The sequence below is a fragment of the Desmodus rotundus genome, chromosome 10 (genome assembly GCF_022682495.2).
Source record: "Desmodus rotundus isolate HL8 chromosome 10, HLdesRot8A.1, whole genome shotgun sequence".
Lineage (NCBI taxonomy): Eukaryota > Metazoa > Chordata > Mammalia > Chiroptera > Phyllostomidae > Desmodus > Desmodus rotundus.
In genome coordinates, this window is record NC_071396.1 from 19,640,839 (window position 1) to 19,656,560 (window position 15,722).

The 15,722-nt window shown below is 48.0% G+C and overlaps 1 protein-coding gene and 1 pseudogene across 2 annotated transcripts in view; one reads left to right on the forward strand and one right to left on the reverse strand.

Annotated features, from left to right (window-relative positions):
- TBCE (tubulin folding cofactor E) overlaps positions 1 to 15,722 on the reverse strand; it is a 68,415-nt gene that overhangs the window by 21,149 nt on the left and 31,544 nt on the right. For both annotated transcript variants that reach the window (XR_008425432.2, XM_024561931.4), the window contains exon 3: positions 15,400 to 15,484. Coding sequence is in view for 1 of the 2 variants with exons in the window: in XM_024561931.4 (XP_024417699.2) it covers positions 15,400 to 15,484 (85 nt within the window). In the remaining variant the exon portion in view is untranslated. The remainder of the gene's footprint in view (positions 1 to 15,399; positions 15,485 to 15,722) is intronic.
- Positions 5,587 to 7,868, forward strand: LOC112305981 (transmembrane protein 164 pseudogene; annotated as a pseudogene).

A 15,722-nucleotide genomic window follows, 5' to 3' on the forward strand; every position in this document is an offset into this window, starting at 1 on the left:
GTGTCCGCCTCGAGCTGGGAGCTGGCAGAGAAGGAACCAGCTGAGATGGCTCCACTCAGGTCCCTGCACCTGGGCGAGGGTGAGGGCACCTGGGCCTGCCAAGTCGCTCTTCCCAGCAGGGGCTTTAGACTTCTTAGGGGGTGACAGGCTTCCAAGGGTGAAAAGAGAAACTGCACAGCCTCTTCCTGCCAGACTGACACAACGTCACTTCTGCCACTGGTCAGAGCCAGGCACAGGCCACCCAGACTCACGGGAAGGGAAAGAACCTCTACCTCTTGCTGGAAAAGCCACGGGTTTGAATTAGAACAGAAACAATGATTGGCAGCCACCACTGGTGACAATTTTCACATGCTTACCCCTCCCAGAAAAAAAACCCTGCCACATTAAGCAAGGTTGGATATGTCCACCTGACCGTCTAGCTCTATTCACCCGTGAACATGGCACTGCTGGGTGTGGGCTCAAAGGACATGGTGTGACCCAGCCTGGTATGTACAGATCAAGAGCTTAGCATCGCCGTCATGGAACCTGATGTCTTAATTCACATAGCCCAGACCTACATAGTAGAGACAACCAAACTTTGACTGCTTCCAAAGACAGATTAAGAAATGTTGAGGGCAGCCCTGCCTGGTGTGGCTCAATGGACTGAGTGCTGGCCTGCAAACCAAAAGGTTGCTGGTTCAATTCCCAGTCAGGGCACATGCCTGGGTTACAGGCCAGGTCCCTGTTGGGGGCATGTGAGAGTCAACAAACCACGTATCTCTCACGCATGGATATTTCTCCCCCTCTTTTTCTTACTCCCTTCCCCTATCCTAAAAATAAATAAAATCTTTAAAAAAATGAAATGTTGGGCAAAACAAAGGTTAAAAAGGTTAAAGGTTATCATATTTTTAAGATTTTATTTATTTATTTTTAGAGAGAAGGGAAGGGAAAGAGAAAGAGAGAAACATCAATGTGTAGTTGCCTCTCACATGCCCCCAACCGGGAACCTGACCAGCAACCCAGGCCTGTGTCCTCAGTGGGAACTGAACCAGCGACCCTTTGGTTCGCAAGCCGGCACTCAATCCACTGAGCCACACCAGCCAGGGTAAAGGTTATCATTTTTTTAATTGTGAGTAAAAACGTCAAGAAATACGGTATAGTAATCTGAGATTTTCATCTTTAAACATTAATGCACAAGTAAAAATAACTGTTAAACACCATTTCGAATGTTATATGGGGACGGCAGCTAGTGAGAAAGGAGTGTATACAACTCAACATTTCCGAGAGCTGGGAACGACACACCGGGCTTCCATTCCACAAACGTCCCAATTTGAACACGGTCGTCCAGGACTCTCACATGTACTGGAAAGACGTGCTTCCAGGAAGCCCAAATGAGCCGGAAGGACCCCTGCACGCGAGGGGCACTCAGGCTCAGAGGCGCATGCAGACCAGGTGCAGCCGGGAGCCTCCCCTCACTGCCCTTCTGGAGCAGGGTTGTTCCAGCCCTCTCACGACTGCAATGGGGTGGGAGGAGGGCCCCTGGCTCCACAGGTTCCCAGGTCCAGCGCTCCTCCCCCGCATCTGCACCAGAACTGCACCCAAGGAGCCTCACTGGGATCTGGAATCATTTAGACAGCAACACCTGCACTCTGGCCAATGATGAGAAAGGAGGCAAGACTCTTGAAGGTGTGGAGTGAGCGCTGCATGGGGAAGTGTTGTGACTTGTGACCAGCAGGTTGTTGTAGCAGATTATTTCCACAGGTGGCTCTCAGCCCACATGCCCCTTGACAATGTCACTTTGCCACTTGTCCCATGGTATGGGTGGAATCCATTTCCCCTCCTCTAGAAGGCAGACTCAGTCAGGGGTTTGCTTTTATCGACAGAGTGAAGCCTTGGCCTTAGGAGGCATCGCAGTCCCCACTTCCACCATCTGCAGAACCAGAGGCCGTGTAAGGGGCTCCCACTCGCTCGACAACAGTGAAAGACCGAGGCCGTGCACAGAGAGAAAGAGGAACCCCAGGAACTCCAGCTGAGGACCAGCCCCCAGCCTGCAGCCTTGCAAGGCCCTGCGGGTCCCGCGGTGTCCCCAGGGACAGAAGCAGCCCAGCTGGCTCCACTACGCCCCACCCACATCCCAGAGACACAGACTCACAAGCTGTAAAGGAGTTGTTTTAAGCCCCAAGTTTGGGGGTGTTTGTCATGCATCAATAGCCATCTGAAATAGATGGGAAAATCACTATTTTCACTAACAGTAATCAAAGCTCAGTATTTCCATCAATTATAAATCCAGGCAACAAACCATGGTCATATCTGTAGTACCTTCTCACTAACAGAAATCAGTATTTTTGTGTCTTGTACAACTGTCACCACTATGTTACAAAGTCATTTATTCTTTTCACTACCTCAAAATCTTGGTAGTTATTAGACCCATCGGCAGATCTTGTTATTTAATGTGAGTTATTTAAAAATACGTACAACTATATCATAATTTTAAAATATTTTTATTTCATCATAACTGCATTTTCTTTGTAATATAATGTATTTTGTTTCCTATTTTAAAAATATTATCTTATGTCTCTCAAAAGGAGCTATAGCACAAAAAGGCCCCTTGGTCTGACGTGTAGTCACACTGGAAGAACCTGAGCTAGAACCCTCGGGGTGAGGAGGGGTGGGGGGGAGCGTGGAGGCACAGGCATCAGACAGGGTCCCACCTATAAATACCTTTCAGGGTGAAGAAAGTAGCAAGAAGAAGCAGTCCTACTGAAAATAGAACATTTATAGAATAACAACATTTTAAATAAAATATTATGGTTGAAATAAAAGTGCTTTTTCTGAAGTAAATTACGAAGATCCCTTAGGTTATCCCTTTTCATGTCCTGTGAGGACAGTGGCCAAAGAGGCTCTGTATCTACCGACAGCTAAATGTTCTCGGCATTAAACATTTTACTCGCGCAAGACTGAGCCCAATCCTAAGGTGTGCCTGTTAGGTGTGGGAAAAATAATTCCAGACAATCCAGAACATTAGTGTCTATACCTCAGCCTATCTCAATGTGGACAAACGAACTTTACATCAAAAGTTTTGTTCCTACAGTTTTACATTTATAAGATTTTGCTTACGGAAAAGTAAAATCTGCAATTCTAGTGAAATGAAATAGAAATAGGAAAACCTATTTTTCAAATAGTACATGATTTAAAAGAAAAAAATAAGTATGACAGTACAAGTTTAAAAACTAGGATATTTATAGTAAATGAGAAAACAATACAAAACACATAGCATGGTTTTCACTTGGGTCCTAAATTTATACCTGAATAATTCAAGAAGGGATCTTTGTTACTGTTCAGTTTACCGTCTGCGGTGCCCTTTGCAGAACAGAAGGTAGCATCAAAGACCAGTGTCTCCTGGAACATCCTGGACAGTTTCTCAGAAAACGAAACAGCCCGGCACATAATGAAAACTACCAGCTGAATGAGCACCCAGCGACTTCGAGACTCTCCAAAGATCGACTGATGATTTACAGAGACTTCACAGAGATTCGAGATCAGTATTAAGATGTTGCATCCCAACACGGAAACTCTGAATGCTATCTAAAGAGAAAAAATTGGGGGGAAGCAGGGATTGGTGGGAAGAAAGCCCACAAATTTCTCTCTTGTAAGCATTCAGCTTGTTCAAACGCCTTCCCGCTTCTGCCCACCAGGCCCACTGGCATCCCGACCCGGGTCCGTGCCTCAGTCTGCCCTATCTCCCCAACAGGGCTGTCAGATGAAAGCCAGGATGCCCAGTTAAACTTGAATTTCAGATAAACAGCAAATTATTTTTTAGTATCAGTATGCCCCACGCATGTCCCATTCTTACACTGAGAAATGACCTCTGAAACTCGAATTTCTCTCTATGCACTGTGTATATTTATCGGCTGAACCTGGCAACACTACTGACAAGTAAAAGGCCCCCAACACGCTCTAACACTCTCCTAGGAAGCATTTTTCCTGTTGGGGCTTTAGATGCCGGGTGCTGGGAGAGGCTGTTCTCCGAGGAGTTTCTCTTAAGTGCTGTTAACCTTGATACCATGTGCTACAGGCACGCTCGGGGCCTTTTCGGGAGCTGCGAACATGCCGTTCAGCACGAGAGAAGCGCCCGCTCTCATTCAATGCACGTTGCTGTAAGATCGGAAGAACTGGCCTGATGAATTCATTTCCCAACAGAAAAACAGCCCAGTAAACAAGCATCTTTTCATAAATTGCTTCTGAGTGACACAATTTTTACTTTACTGTAAGTCGGGGGGGCTTCCCGAATGAACCTCACGCAGATGACATGATATCATCTAGAGAGAACTTTAAAGAGTCCACCAAAAGCTATCCTATTAAAACTGATAAATTCAGTAAAGTAGCAAAATACTAAATCAATATTCAGAAATGGGCTGCACTTCTGTAAGCCAATAACAAACTATCAGCAAGAAATGAAGAAGACAACCCCACTCACAAGTGCATAAAAAAGAATAAAATATCTAGGAATAAATTGAACCAAGGAGGTAAAACATCTGCACTAGGAAAACTTTAAGACAGTAAATAAAGAAACTGAAGATAAAAATAAATGCAAGTATACACCCTATTCATGGGTTGGAAGAATTAACATCATTGAGATGTCCGTGTCACCCAAATCCATTTACAGATTCAATGCCATCCCTATCAAAGTTCAACAGTGTTTCATAGAACTAGAACAAATAACCCTAAAATGAGTATGGAACACAAAAGACCCCAATAGCCGAAGCAACCTTGAGAAAGAAGAATAAAGTTAGAGCCCTGGCCGGTATGGCTCAGCTAATTGGAGCATCATCCTGTAAAACTAAAAGGCTGCATGCCTAGGTTGTGGGTTCAGTCCCCCGCGGGGGCAGTATGAGAAGCAAGCAATCCATCAATTTCTCTCTCCCTGTCTCTCCCTCCTTTCCCCCCTCTCTAAAATCGATCAGTATGTCCTTGGGTAAGGATTAAAAAACAAAACAAAACACTACCTATATCAAACTACACTACAAGGCTATTGTAATCAAAACAGCATGGTACTGGCATAAAAACAGACATGTAGATCAACAGAACAGAATAGAAAGCCCAGAAATAAACACGAACCTATGTGGGCAATTAATATTTGACAAAGGAGCCAAGAATATACAACGGCATAAAGACAGACTCTTCAATAAATGGTGTTAGCAAAACTGGACACATGCGAAAAAGAAAAAAGAAAAGAAACTAGATTACCTTCCTACACCATACACAAGAACATACTCAAAATTATTTAAGGACTTAAATGGACAGAGGGAGGAAGACAGGAGGAGCCATGCCAGGCACAGCCACCAGGAGGTGGCCTGAGCCAGGGCAGCAAGCCGAGGGGCCGACTGTCCAACAGTTCCATACAACCCTCCCTCGTGGGTGGCCACTGGGAAAACGCAGGGGGCTCCCCAGACAGCTGCAGGGACAAGTCAGAGCCAACACTTAACCCCAGGCCTCAAATGCAGCTTCCCCTCCCCTGCTTTCGGTGCCCCTGTGTCTGGAGTGGAGCGCAGGTGTGGGGTGTGCCCTCTGCACAGGTCCCACCACCCGAGCAACAGTCTGAGCTTGCGTTCCATTTCACTCTTGTTTCCTGCACGGCGGCTGAGGGGAACCACTTCCTATCATGTCCTGGTACAGCTACCAAAGTCTTCTGAACTGGCTCTGTGGGGGCGTGGACCCCAGCTTGGCAGGCAATGGGGGCCCCAACTGTGCTGCCTTCTCTTGGCAGCAGTGGCTGCTGTAGAGTGCAGTGGTCCTGACCGTGGCCCTGTTGAAGATCCTGGGGGCCTTGCAGCACATCCTGAGGCAGATGAAGGAGGGCGGCAGGGATGGCTGCCAGCCAGAGGAGGGGACCCAGCAGCCAGAAGAAGGCAAGGAGAGCCTGAGCAAGAGTCTGCTCTTAGTGGCCCTGTGGCTGGCCTTCGGGGTGGAGGTGGGCTTTAAGTTCGCCGTGAAGACCGTCATCTGCCTGCTCAATCCCTGTCACCTGGTCCCATGATGCCTATTTTCCTCCTGGCCTGCCCTCCATGTCAGGGAGACATCGCTGTCTCAAGCTACAGACGCACACGCTGAATGGTGCTCTCTGGCCTTGCTGTTCCCTGCGGTAAACACCCGGCTGCTCCCCTTTGAATGGAGATTTGCTGCCTTCAGCATGTTATGTTCCACGTGGTACCCATCTGCCTGCTTTGGAAAGGAGGTGCTTCCACCCCAGAGCCCCTCAGCTGTTTCCAGTGGGCGCTCCTCCCACCTGCCCTCATCTTCTTCTACCACTTCAGTGTCTTACAGACCCTGGGCCTGGTCACCTAAGGGAGCATGAACAACATGCAGTATCCGGCCATCTCAGACCCAATCTTCTGCCCCTGGTATCACATCTGCGCCTTGGGACAACAGACTCTTGTGAGCATGACCCACGGGAAGCTGGTCACCCCATTCGTGTACATGTCTGGGCCCCTGTGTAAAACATCTGCTGGATATGCTCTGGCTTCCAGCCCAGAAAATAGATGGAAGTGCTTTTCTCTGCTCCTTGAGGAAACGAGACTTGATTGGAGAACACCCGGTTCTCAATGAAAGCATGGGGGACGGCAGAACTATGCTTGGTGTATTTCTTTTTCCTCCTCCCCATCCCTTTCTCCCACCACTCTTCCTTCCCCAGCTCTTCCTCCTGGGACGCTGCCCAGAGCCTGGGTGCAGTGCTGAGGGCTGGATCTGTCCTGGGCCCCGGGCTCCTTCCTCCTGCCGCCAGTGGCCTTGCCTAGGGAGACAGTGGTCAGTGGCTTTCACGCTGCATGTTGGTGCTTCAACAACAGCTGGTTGAGGAGAAAGTGAACACCAAGCAGTAGTTCTTTTGGCACAGAAGTGACGAGGTTGGTTGTGCTTCATTTCCCCACTGCCAGGGACCTACATTTTGCTGGGGTCCCTTTTTGTCTCCAGCAAAGCCCCCACTGTAAGGGGACTGAGGCTTTGTTTCTATACCTGCAGCAAGCCAAGAGCCATGGGATTTCCCAAGTCATGGCCAAAACAGAACTGGCCAGATTCTTCCCACTGGTATCCCGTGGCTCAGAGCAAGCAGCCGACCAGACACGCTCTCCAGAAGGCTGCCTGCAGTGGGAGATGGGACACTCCCCGGTCCAAGGGCTTGGTTCCACTGAAGGGCATAGAGAGCTGCGGCAATGGCAAACCCGGAGTGAATGAGGTTTACAGGTCCACAAGTAATTCTGGGCAGGACCCCGGGCACGCTCTGCCTGCGAGAGCTGAGAACTGGTCCACATTCCAACCAAAAGGGAGCACAGAAATTCATCAACAGAAGTGGTAACTTCAGAAAACAGACAACAGATTTGACTTATATGCTCCATTTCAGCTTAATGGTGGTAACAGATGCCACCTTAAACTTGAGTGCCCCTTAAATGTCCTCTCTCTTTTTAAAGGCAGCTTCAGGGAAGGATAAACTGGAGTTGGTTTTTGTTAGCTTGCTTGTGTTTTTTGCTTTTGGGCTTTTATTTGCTCGTTTGTTTTTGGATGTTTGAGTTTGGAGAATCCTTGCACCGGGGTGTCTCTCTGGAGGGGCTCTTGCCAGGGCATTTTGTGGCTTCACAGAACATGTCGGTGTCCTGGAGTTGGGCAGATCTGTACGTCGTCGCGCTGGTGTTGTTTCCCTAGGGCCAGATATCATCACTGTAGCCTGACACAGTGCTGAACTGTTTACCCTGCCTACTCCTAAGCCCATGTCTAGGCTGAAAGGGAGGTACCAAGGACTCAAGTCCCCATGGGCAGAGATTCAAGAGCTCCAAATGGAAGACCTTTTGTTCAAAGACTTTAGGTAAGTCATGCATGGATTTCAAGAAGGGAGGCAGTGGCCGGGCTTTTGTTGACTCCTTGTTAGCTTATACTAAGAACAGGTTTGCTTAAGAACAGAAAAGATGGTTCAGTGACTTCCTCTGGTGGGCCTCCCTTCCCATCTCCCACTCTAGGCAACCCAGTTGCCCCGGGGCCAGTTTCAGTGTTTTAGGTTTGCTGTATGAGAGTTTTCAGTAACTCAGTGGGTATGATTTTAGCAAACAGACCTACAGGAGGCAGCAGAATGTAGGACAGTCTCTCCGAGCAAGGTGAGGCCCAGGGTAGCAACCATGGAACGGCCCTTTTTTCAGAGGCCTGCTGGCACCAAGGCGATCAATCCCCAGAGTGTGGGGCAACAGGAGGGAGAGCACTGGGCACCTTAGTTCCCATGAGCGCCTCCTGACGTGTAACCTCTATTTCCTGCTGTCTTTGAGGGCTTGGACAAGTTTTTCTTAGTGCCTCTCTCCCTAGGGTTGCCTTCCAAAGGAGGCACCTCTGATTGGCTAGATTTGCCTCACCCACCATTGAAGTGCTGCGAGGTGGGGCGGACAGGCCGATAAGGAACCACGCAAGGCCTCAGAGCCCCTCAGCCTCTTCACAAGAGGAAAAGTTGGAAGGAGGGGCCTGTCCTGCCCCCTACCAGTGTGTGGGGTCTTTGTACCAGATGGCATGCCTCAGCTGGCCACAGGGGCCTAAGTGACTCTGCAGAAGCTCTTTTCCTCCCTGTGTGGCACGGCCAGGTTGCCAGTCAGCCTGAGCTTTCCCTGCACTGGCATGCCTCTAAAGCTTGCCTGTGCCCTGGCTACAGCTCAGAGTCCCATTCTGCCTGGCACTTCCTGCTGCTTGGAAGGAAAGAAGAAAGTGAAAGCCATATGCCTGCCCTGGCCAGGCTAAAAACAGATACACTGTCAGGGAAGGGAGGAAGTGAAGGGGACATGCAGGGCTTCTGAGGGCCAGGCTGGCTCAGAAACGTGGAGGAACAGAGAGTGAGCCTAGTCCAGAGGCTCCACAGGGTATCAGGGACTCTGTTTGAGGAGTTCAGGGAGCAGCATGCATCTGAATCGGTCTGCATCTCACGCGCACATTGGGCCAAACCTGGCCAAGAAGCAGGGCAGCCTGCCTTGGAGGGTGGTGCCCTTACCAGTGGGCCTGGACTTCCCAGCTCCTCCTCAGGGCCTTCCTTTCAGTGCCAAGGTTGCTCCCCAACCTCTCTGGCCAAGTTTCCGTGTCACCAGCCAGCGTGCGCAAGCTCAGTGTGCATTTGAGAGAGTGTCTGTAGGAGTGGACAGCTTCTTTTAAAACAGCCCTAAGAAGAGAAATGAGCGTTCCCTCAAGCCCCTGAGTAGCCTTGGCCAAGCATCTGGGCCAATGAGAACAGTCCGTTCAGTTGTCCAACTTGTGGCATCAGCTCAGAAGAGCAGGAATATGGTCGTGCCTGCTTGCAGTCTTGGTGTTTGGTTTTGGACACCAAAGATGATCTGGCCCATTTTCTCCCCAGTGATGGTGTACCTCTGTGAGCTTGTGAGAAAGGCAAAGACTGTCTCCCCAAGTCAGTACTCTCTCTTTCTCCTTGAACTTCTCAGCGTTCACAGAGGCTGCTTGCCGACTGGTTGGGGTAAGCTGGTGGTAGGCACACTTTACGTCCAGTACCACAGGTCTAGCTATTAGATCCTCTCTCTGGCTGCAGCCTCAGCCGGGGTTTGCTATTTGTGCTGCTTGATAACTCAGTGTGTTGGGGAGTAGGCACAGCTCCCCACAGATAACAGATTGTAGGCAGGTCTCCAGGCACTGGTATTGGGGCTGGGTGGTGCTATGGGAGCAAGCCAGGTGGCTCACTAGGTGGTGGAAGGCCCTTTCCCCTGCTCCCTTGGCCAGAAAGACTTCCCTGGATCTCCAGATGTTGATCCAGAGTCATCTGTCCTCTTTGGAGGACTGAAGGGGAGATGTGGAAGGAAAGAAAAAAGGCTAAGCCCCCAGCCGCTGTGCCTCAATTGGTCGGACACCATCCCACAAACTGCAGGGTCACCAGCTCGATTTCCAGTCAAGGCAAATGCCTGGCTTGTGGGTTCGGTCCCTGGTTAGGGCACCAATGGAAGGCAATGAATCGATGCTTCTCTTTCACATCGAGGTTCCTCTCCCTCTCTTTTTCCCTCCCTTCCCCCTCTCTAAAATCAAAAAATTTTTAAATATGTATATATAAAAAGAAGGGCCATGGCCGACATTGCAGGACAACATCCAGGTGTGGTGCTGGTTTCGGCGAACCTGGAGCAGACCTAAGAGGGGGCCTGCAGGTCTTCGTGTGCTCCTTGGCAAGGCCCCAGACTGAGAAGGGACGTTCCTGCAGCAGGCCCTGCCCGGCCCTGCCCTCTGGGAGGTGGGCGAGCCATGACAGGGAGAGAGCCTTCCTTTTCTGTACTAGATCGAGTCAGTTTGTGCTCAAGAAAACCTAGTCATGTGTTGCTGCTCTTGTCTGTGACATTTCTGCACAGTGGTTTACTGCTCAATGGCATGAAACAAAAGTCATTTTAAGCAAAGCTCTTGTTTTGGAAATTTCTGGTGTCAGTTTTGTTTTATATATATATGTGTGTGTATATGTATTTTTTAAAGATTTTATTTATTTTTAGAGAGAGGGGAAGGGAGGGAGAGAGAAACATCAATGTGTGGCTGCCTCTCACATGCCCCATGGGGACCTGGTCCGCAACCCAGGCAAGTACCCTGACTGGGAATCAAACTGGCGACCCTTTGGTTCGCAGCCCAGAGCTCAATCCACTGAGCCTCACCAGCCAGGGCAGTTTTATTTTATATTTTGAAGTACTCCTTATTTCTGTTGGTGTTATTGTGGTTGAAAGAACAAGATATTCTGAACTGTAATTATTTCTGCCAGGAAATTGGTAAATGCCTCTGTCACTCTTACACCCCACCCCCACCCTTCCTCACCCCAAAGGCTGATGGCTGTGCACTGGGCAGACCCCTCCCCGTCACTGCTCCCCTTGACGGCTCCCTCTTGGACCCGTCTTTATAATCACCCTCAACAGCAGCAGGTTGAGAATTTTTGCCAGGCTCATTCACAGTCCCTCTGCCCTGGCCAGTTTGTCACCCCTTGGATAATTCTGTAATGTGTTTTCCCTGTTTTCTGAACCCTTTTGATTGTAGACCCTTTCTACGGTAGATTCCCCATAAGAAATTGCCTTATGATCTGGCAATTCCAATTCTGGATATATATCTGAAGAAACCCAAAACACTAATTGGAAATGATATATATGTACCCCTACATTCATTGCAGCACTATATACGACACATACAATAGCCAAGATATGGAAGCAACCCAAGTGCCCGTCGACAGATGAGGGGCTGAGGAAGTGGGGCGTGTGTACAGTGGACTATGACTTGGCCGTAAAAAAGAATGGAATCTTACCGTCTGTAACAACGTGAACGGACATGGAGGGTGTTATGCTAAGAGAAGTCAGACAAACACCGTGTAATTTTAGTCATTTGTGAAATCTAAAGAACAAAAAAGAAACAAAAGAGAAACAGACGCATAGAGAGAGAGCAGACTGGGGGCTGCCAGAGGGGAGGAGGGTGCAGAGGGAATACTGAGTGAAAAGGTGAAGGGACTGAGAGGGACGTATTGGTGGTTACAAACTAATCCCGGGGATGTAAAGTACAGCATAGAGAATACAGTCAGTTACACTGCGACAACTATGTGTGGTCCCAGGTGGGTACTAGAATTATCAGGGCAACCACTTTGTAAAGTGCATCATTCTCTAACCCTTATGCTATACACATGGAACTAACATACATTAATACTGGATGTCAACTGTACTTGGAAAAAATTTTAAGTAAAGCACACATACACACCCCAAAATAAAATTGTTCTTTCACCTTTTGCAGAGATGTTCAGGCAGGGAGACGGTATTGTCAGTAGTACATTTAGTGATTTTTTAAAAAACTCTTCTAACACTTTACACCATACCAGGAGAGTATTTTACGCTGACCTATTGAAGCAGGGTGCAGCCAAGAGGAGGGCCCCAAGAAAGGATTTGTAATGAGGTCCAGAACTCAAGGTGTCCAGGAAATATTAGAAATATATATATATAGGATGTCTTCACCCCTACAGGCCTGAGCCAGGGGGGATGGGACACATGGAGCAGGGCTATTCAGAGCTGTTTTGGGTGGCAAGAGCTTTGCAGCTAACCCCTGGCACAGTCATTTAACATGTTTATAATCTTTAACTGATTTCATAGATATGTTAAATAGCTGTGGCCAAGCTTTGAGCCAGGGGGATGGGAGCGAATTCTACCCAAGTGTGCGACTGGGAAGCAACTCCCCCTGGTTACAAGGCCTGCATGAGAGCTTGGAGATGATTGGCTCCACGCCATGGGGCCACACCTGCCCGGACTTACTATTGGCAGCCCAGTAAAGCTGGAAGAATAGGGAATGCTGGCAGGTGTAACTGACTGTAGGAGGAGTCGGAAATGGGGCTGCAAAGGAAGAGGGGGGGCTGGAATTTAAACCCAGGTGCGGCAGCCATAGAGAGGAGGACCACACAGTTCTGAGGGGAAAGGAAGAGTACCACGAGGTTCTGAAGTAAACAGGGGGCCACGCGGTTCTTAAGGAGAGTAGAGAGGACCATGTGGTTTTAGGGTGCTTCTTTTTGCCACGTGGCTTGGGCAGCAGGAGAGACTTTGCCGGGAAGAAAAGGGGAGAAAGAACTGTTGCTGGTGGGCCATGAGAAGGTGCCACATGGCTTTGGATTAACTGGAGATTGCAGCAGCCACACAGCTGATGGTGCCGGGAGCCTGAATCACGGACTTCTACTTCCTTTCCTGAGACACGGTACCCGGACTGGGCAGAGGGAGAGGGAAGGACTGTGCATCTGTGGGTATTCTAAAGGACTTTAGTATCTTAATGAAGACATTAAGCCATTACTCTAAGTCTGTGTAACTTTTAAATAAACAATTCCTTTCTTTTTCACCAGTCTCTGGCATTGAGAGACGTCTTTCCTCTGGCGGCGGGCATTTCAAACCTAGCAGGTGTGTGTGGGGGGACCTCCAGAGACAGAAAAAGGGGGATCCTTTCTGTAATAATTTATCGTGAATCACCCCCCCCTTGCTCTGTAACACCATTAATGCTCATTGGAGAACCTCAGTCCACTTTACCACAATCTCGTGACATGTGCAGCCTGGCACATCAAGGGGTTTCCATTTTTTAAGTTATCCAAAGCTGAGGACACAGTCTGGAACATACGTCCCCTCTGACTCCAAGAATTAAAGTGAGGTTGCACTCGCTATACGATTTTAAGCTTTCTTGCTCATCAGAAAAGAGAAATCACGTAACTGCTTGGAAAGAGAACATTTTATTTTATTTTCAAATTACAAGCTAAAGGTTTATTTAGAAAGTTAGAGGTAGTAGCAATGAGCCAGGTCGGCTGCGTCGGCTCAGGAAACAAGTCACTCAAGCAAAAGAAGAAGGACCCTGGGAGCTCAGGGGCCAGAAATGCCAAGGCCAAGGCAAGGAGCCTGGGGGAAGGAGGAGGAAGGGAAAGGCATGGGCTTGCCCTGAGAGGAAGAGCGCCCCAAAAGAGAACATTTTATATAAGAGCTGAGTGGGAGAATATTGGTCCGTGCAGTCCTGTTTATAGAGTGTACTTTTTAGTTTAGGTTAAAATGTAAAACAAAACAAAACTGAAAATCACTGTGCTATTGAGGGACACGGTAGAGAGAACTTCAAGCTTAATCACCTTAACTGAGCCTCTCAACCCCGGCAAAGACGAGGGAAGGAGAAGAGAGTCCCTGGGAGAGATACGGGTGACCGGCTCGCAATCGTGAATTTTGGGAAAATCTGGAAACCATGAGTTGATAGTATCACGAATATTCCTTATGGGTAACAACAGCTCAGGACGTTGCCACATTTACCTCAGATTATGTAAAAGATCAGACTGAAATCACAGAGTGGCAGGAAATGATCAGAACCCCTATTTAGAGGAGGCCTGACAAGTTCTCCTCTAATTCAACTCCTAATTCAACTGCTCAAGGAAAAAACAATCTACCCTTTTTAGAGAAACTACAATGGGGAGGAATCCACAGCCAGGATTTTAGCTCAACACTAGTTCTTCATTCTCTACTCATAACTCATTAGTACACTTGGTCATCACCGAAAGATAGTAATAACACCTGTCATGGCCACCACAAATATTGAGAATAAGGAACAGGTGTGATTACATAAGGAATCATTGTAGGCTGACTGTAAAAATATTTATTTCCTGGGTTTAAGCCCATCCTACATTCTTCTTAAGATCATGGTTAAAGCAGAGATTAGACCCTTGCACATGTGATTCTATTTTTTTTTTTTTGTAAGATTTTGTTTCTTTTACTTTTAGAGAGAGGGGAAGGGAGGGAGGGAGAAAGAGTATGAGAGAGAAACATTGATCCTTTGCCTCTCACACACACCCTGACCGGGGACTGAACCTGCAACCCAGGCAGGTGCCCTGACTGGACTTGAACCAGCGACACTTTGCTTTTCGGAACGCCCAACCAACTGAGCCACACCAGTCAGGGCTGATTCTGTGCTTACCTGGAGGCTCCTGAGATCCACACAGGCTGAACTGGCTGGGGGAAAATGCAGTAGGAAGAATGTACACCCTAAGACAAACCCTGCAAACCACGCGGTCTGTTCTCACTTTTTTCCCTAGAGAGCAGCACCCAACCTGAACAGCAGTGTCGTCCTACCAACCTGAGACACTGGGGAGACTCAAGAAGCTGAGTTCACCCAACACCCCACTCACATATCCTGATATCTTGGTAAGGTATAAGGCAAACTGACTACGTTGTTATATGCGTACATCTAACACACTCTGCCACTTCATATTCACACACGCTTCTGGAGAGACGGGGTCCTCACTGTGTTACAATGACAAGTTTTGACTCCTGTTTTTCCTATTTAAAATGGGTACACCACCACTTTGCCATTTGCCAATTTCACCAGCATAGGATGTAAAAATGTATGACCTAGCAATCATACATTGCTACGGCTTCATTAAAATAGCATCTAAACATAAAGAAAATGTTTACTGTGGTAAAATACTTACCTTGTTATTATGGCTTTCCAAGTAAAATCTGAAATCTAAAGACTTCTTAAAAGGGAAGAAGTGCAAACATGGAAAAGAACTCTGCAACTCTAACTGGTGTGCTCACTCAGCAGGCTGGGCATCATGCTGCCAAGTGAAAGGTCACCAGTTTGACTCCTGGTCAGGACACATGCCTGGGTTGCAGATTCAGTCCCCACTCAGGGTGTATATGAGAGGCAACCAATTGATGTTTCTCTCACACTGATGTTTCTCTCCTTCTCTTTCTCCCTGCCTCCCCCTCTCTCTAATAAATAAAACCTTTATAAAAGAAAAAAACTCTACCAATAGAATTTCTTTGTAGAATACACCAAATTCTGCATTATAGAACTAACCCAAAAGTCAAACATTTCTTCTCCGTCCCCTTTTATCCAACTATTACATGCTACCCTAAATAACCACGCCAATGCATAATGAAAAATTACCTGCATTTAAAATACACAGTCCCTTCGTGGCTTCCATCGTGCTTGCCCCTCTCGGGATTGTCCCATTCTACTCCTAACCAGAGTCCTAGCAGGACAAGAAAAACCAAATGAGCGACAGGCGGTGACAGGCGAAACGCTCCCTTCTCCTGCAAGCAAACACAGCCTGCAAGGGACACTTCGTCACAGACGCCACTGCGGAAAGAACCATCTTTGAGGAAGGACTTCAATCGGCAAACACAATAGCATGTTTGGTTCAAAAAGTCAACAAAATCACAGTTGTAGAAAACAACATTGGCTAAAATTTACTGAGCACGTACTAAATG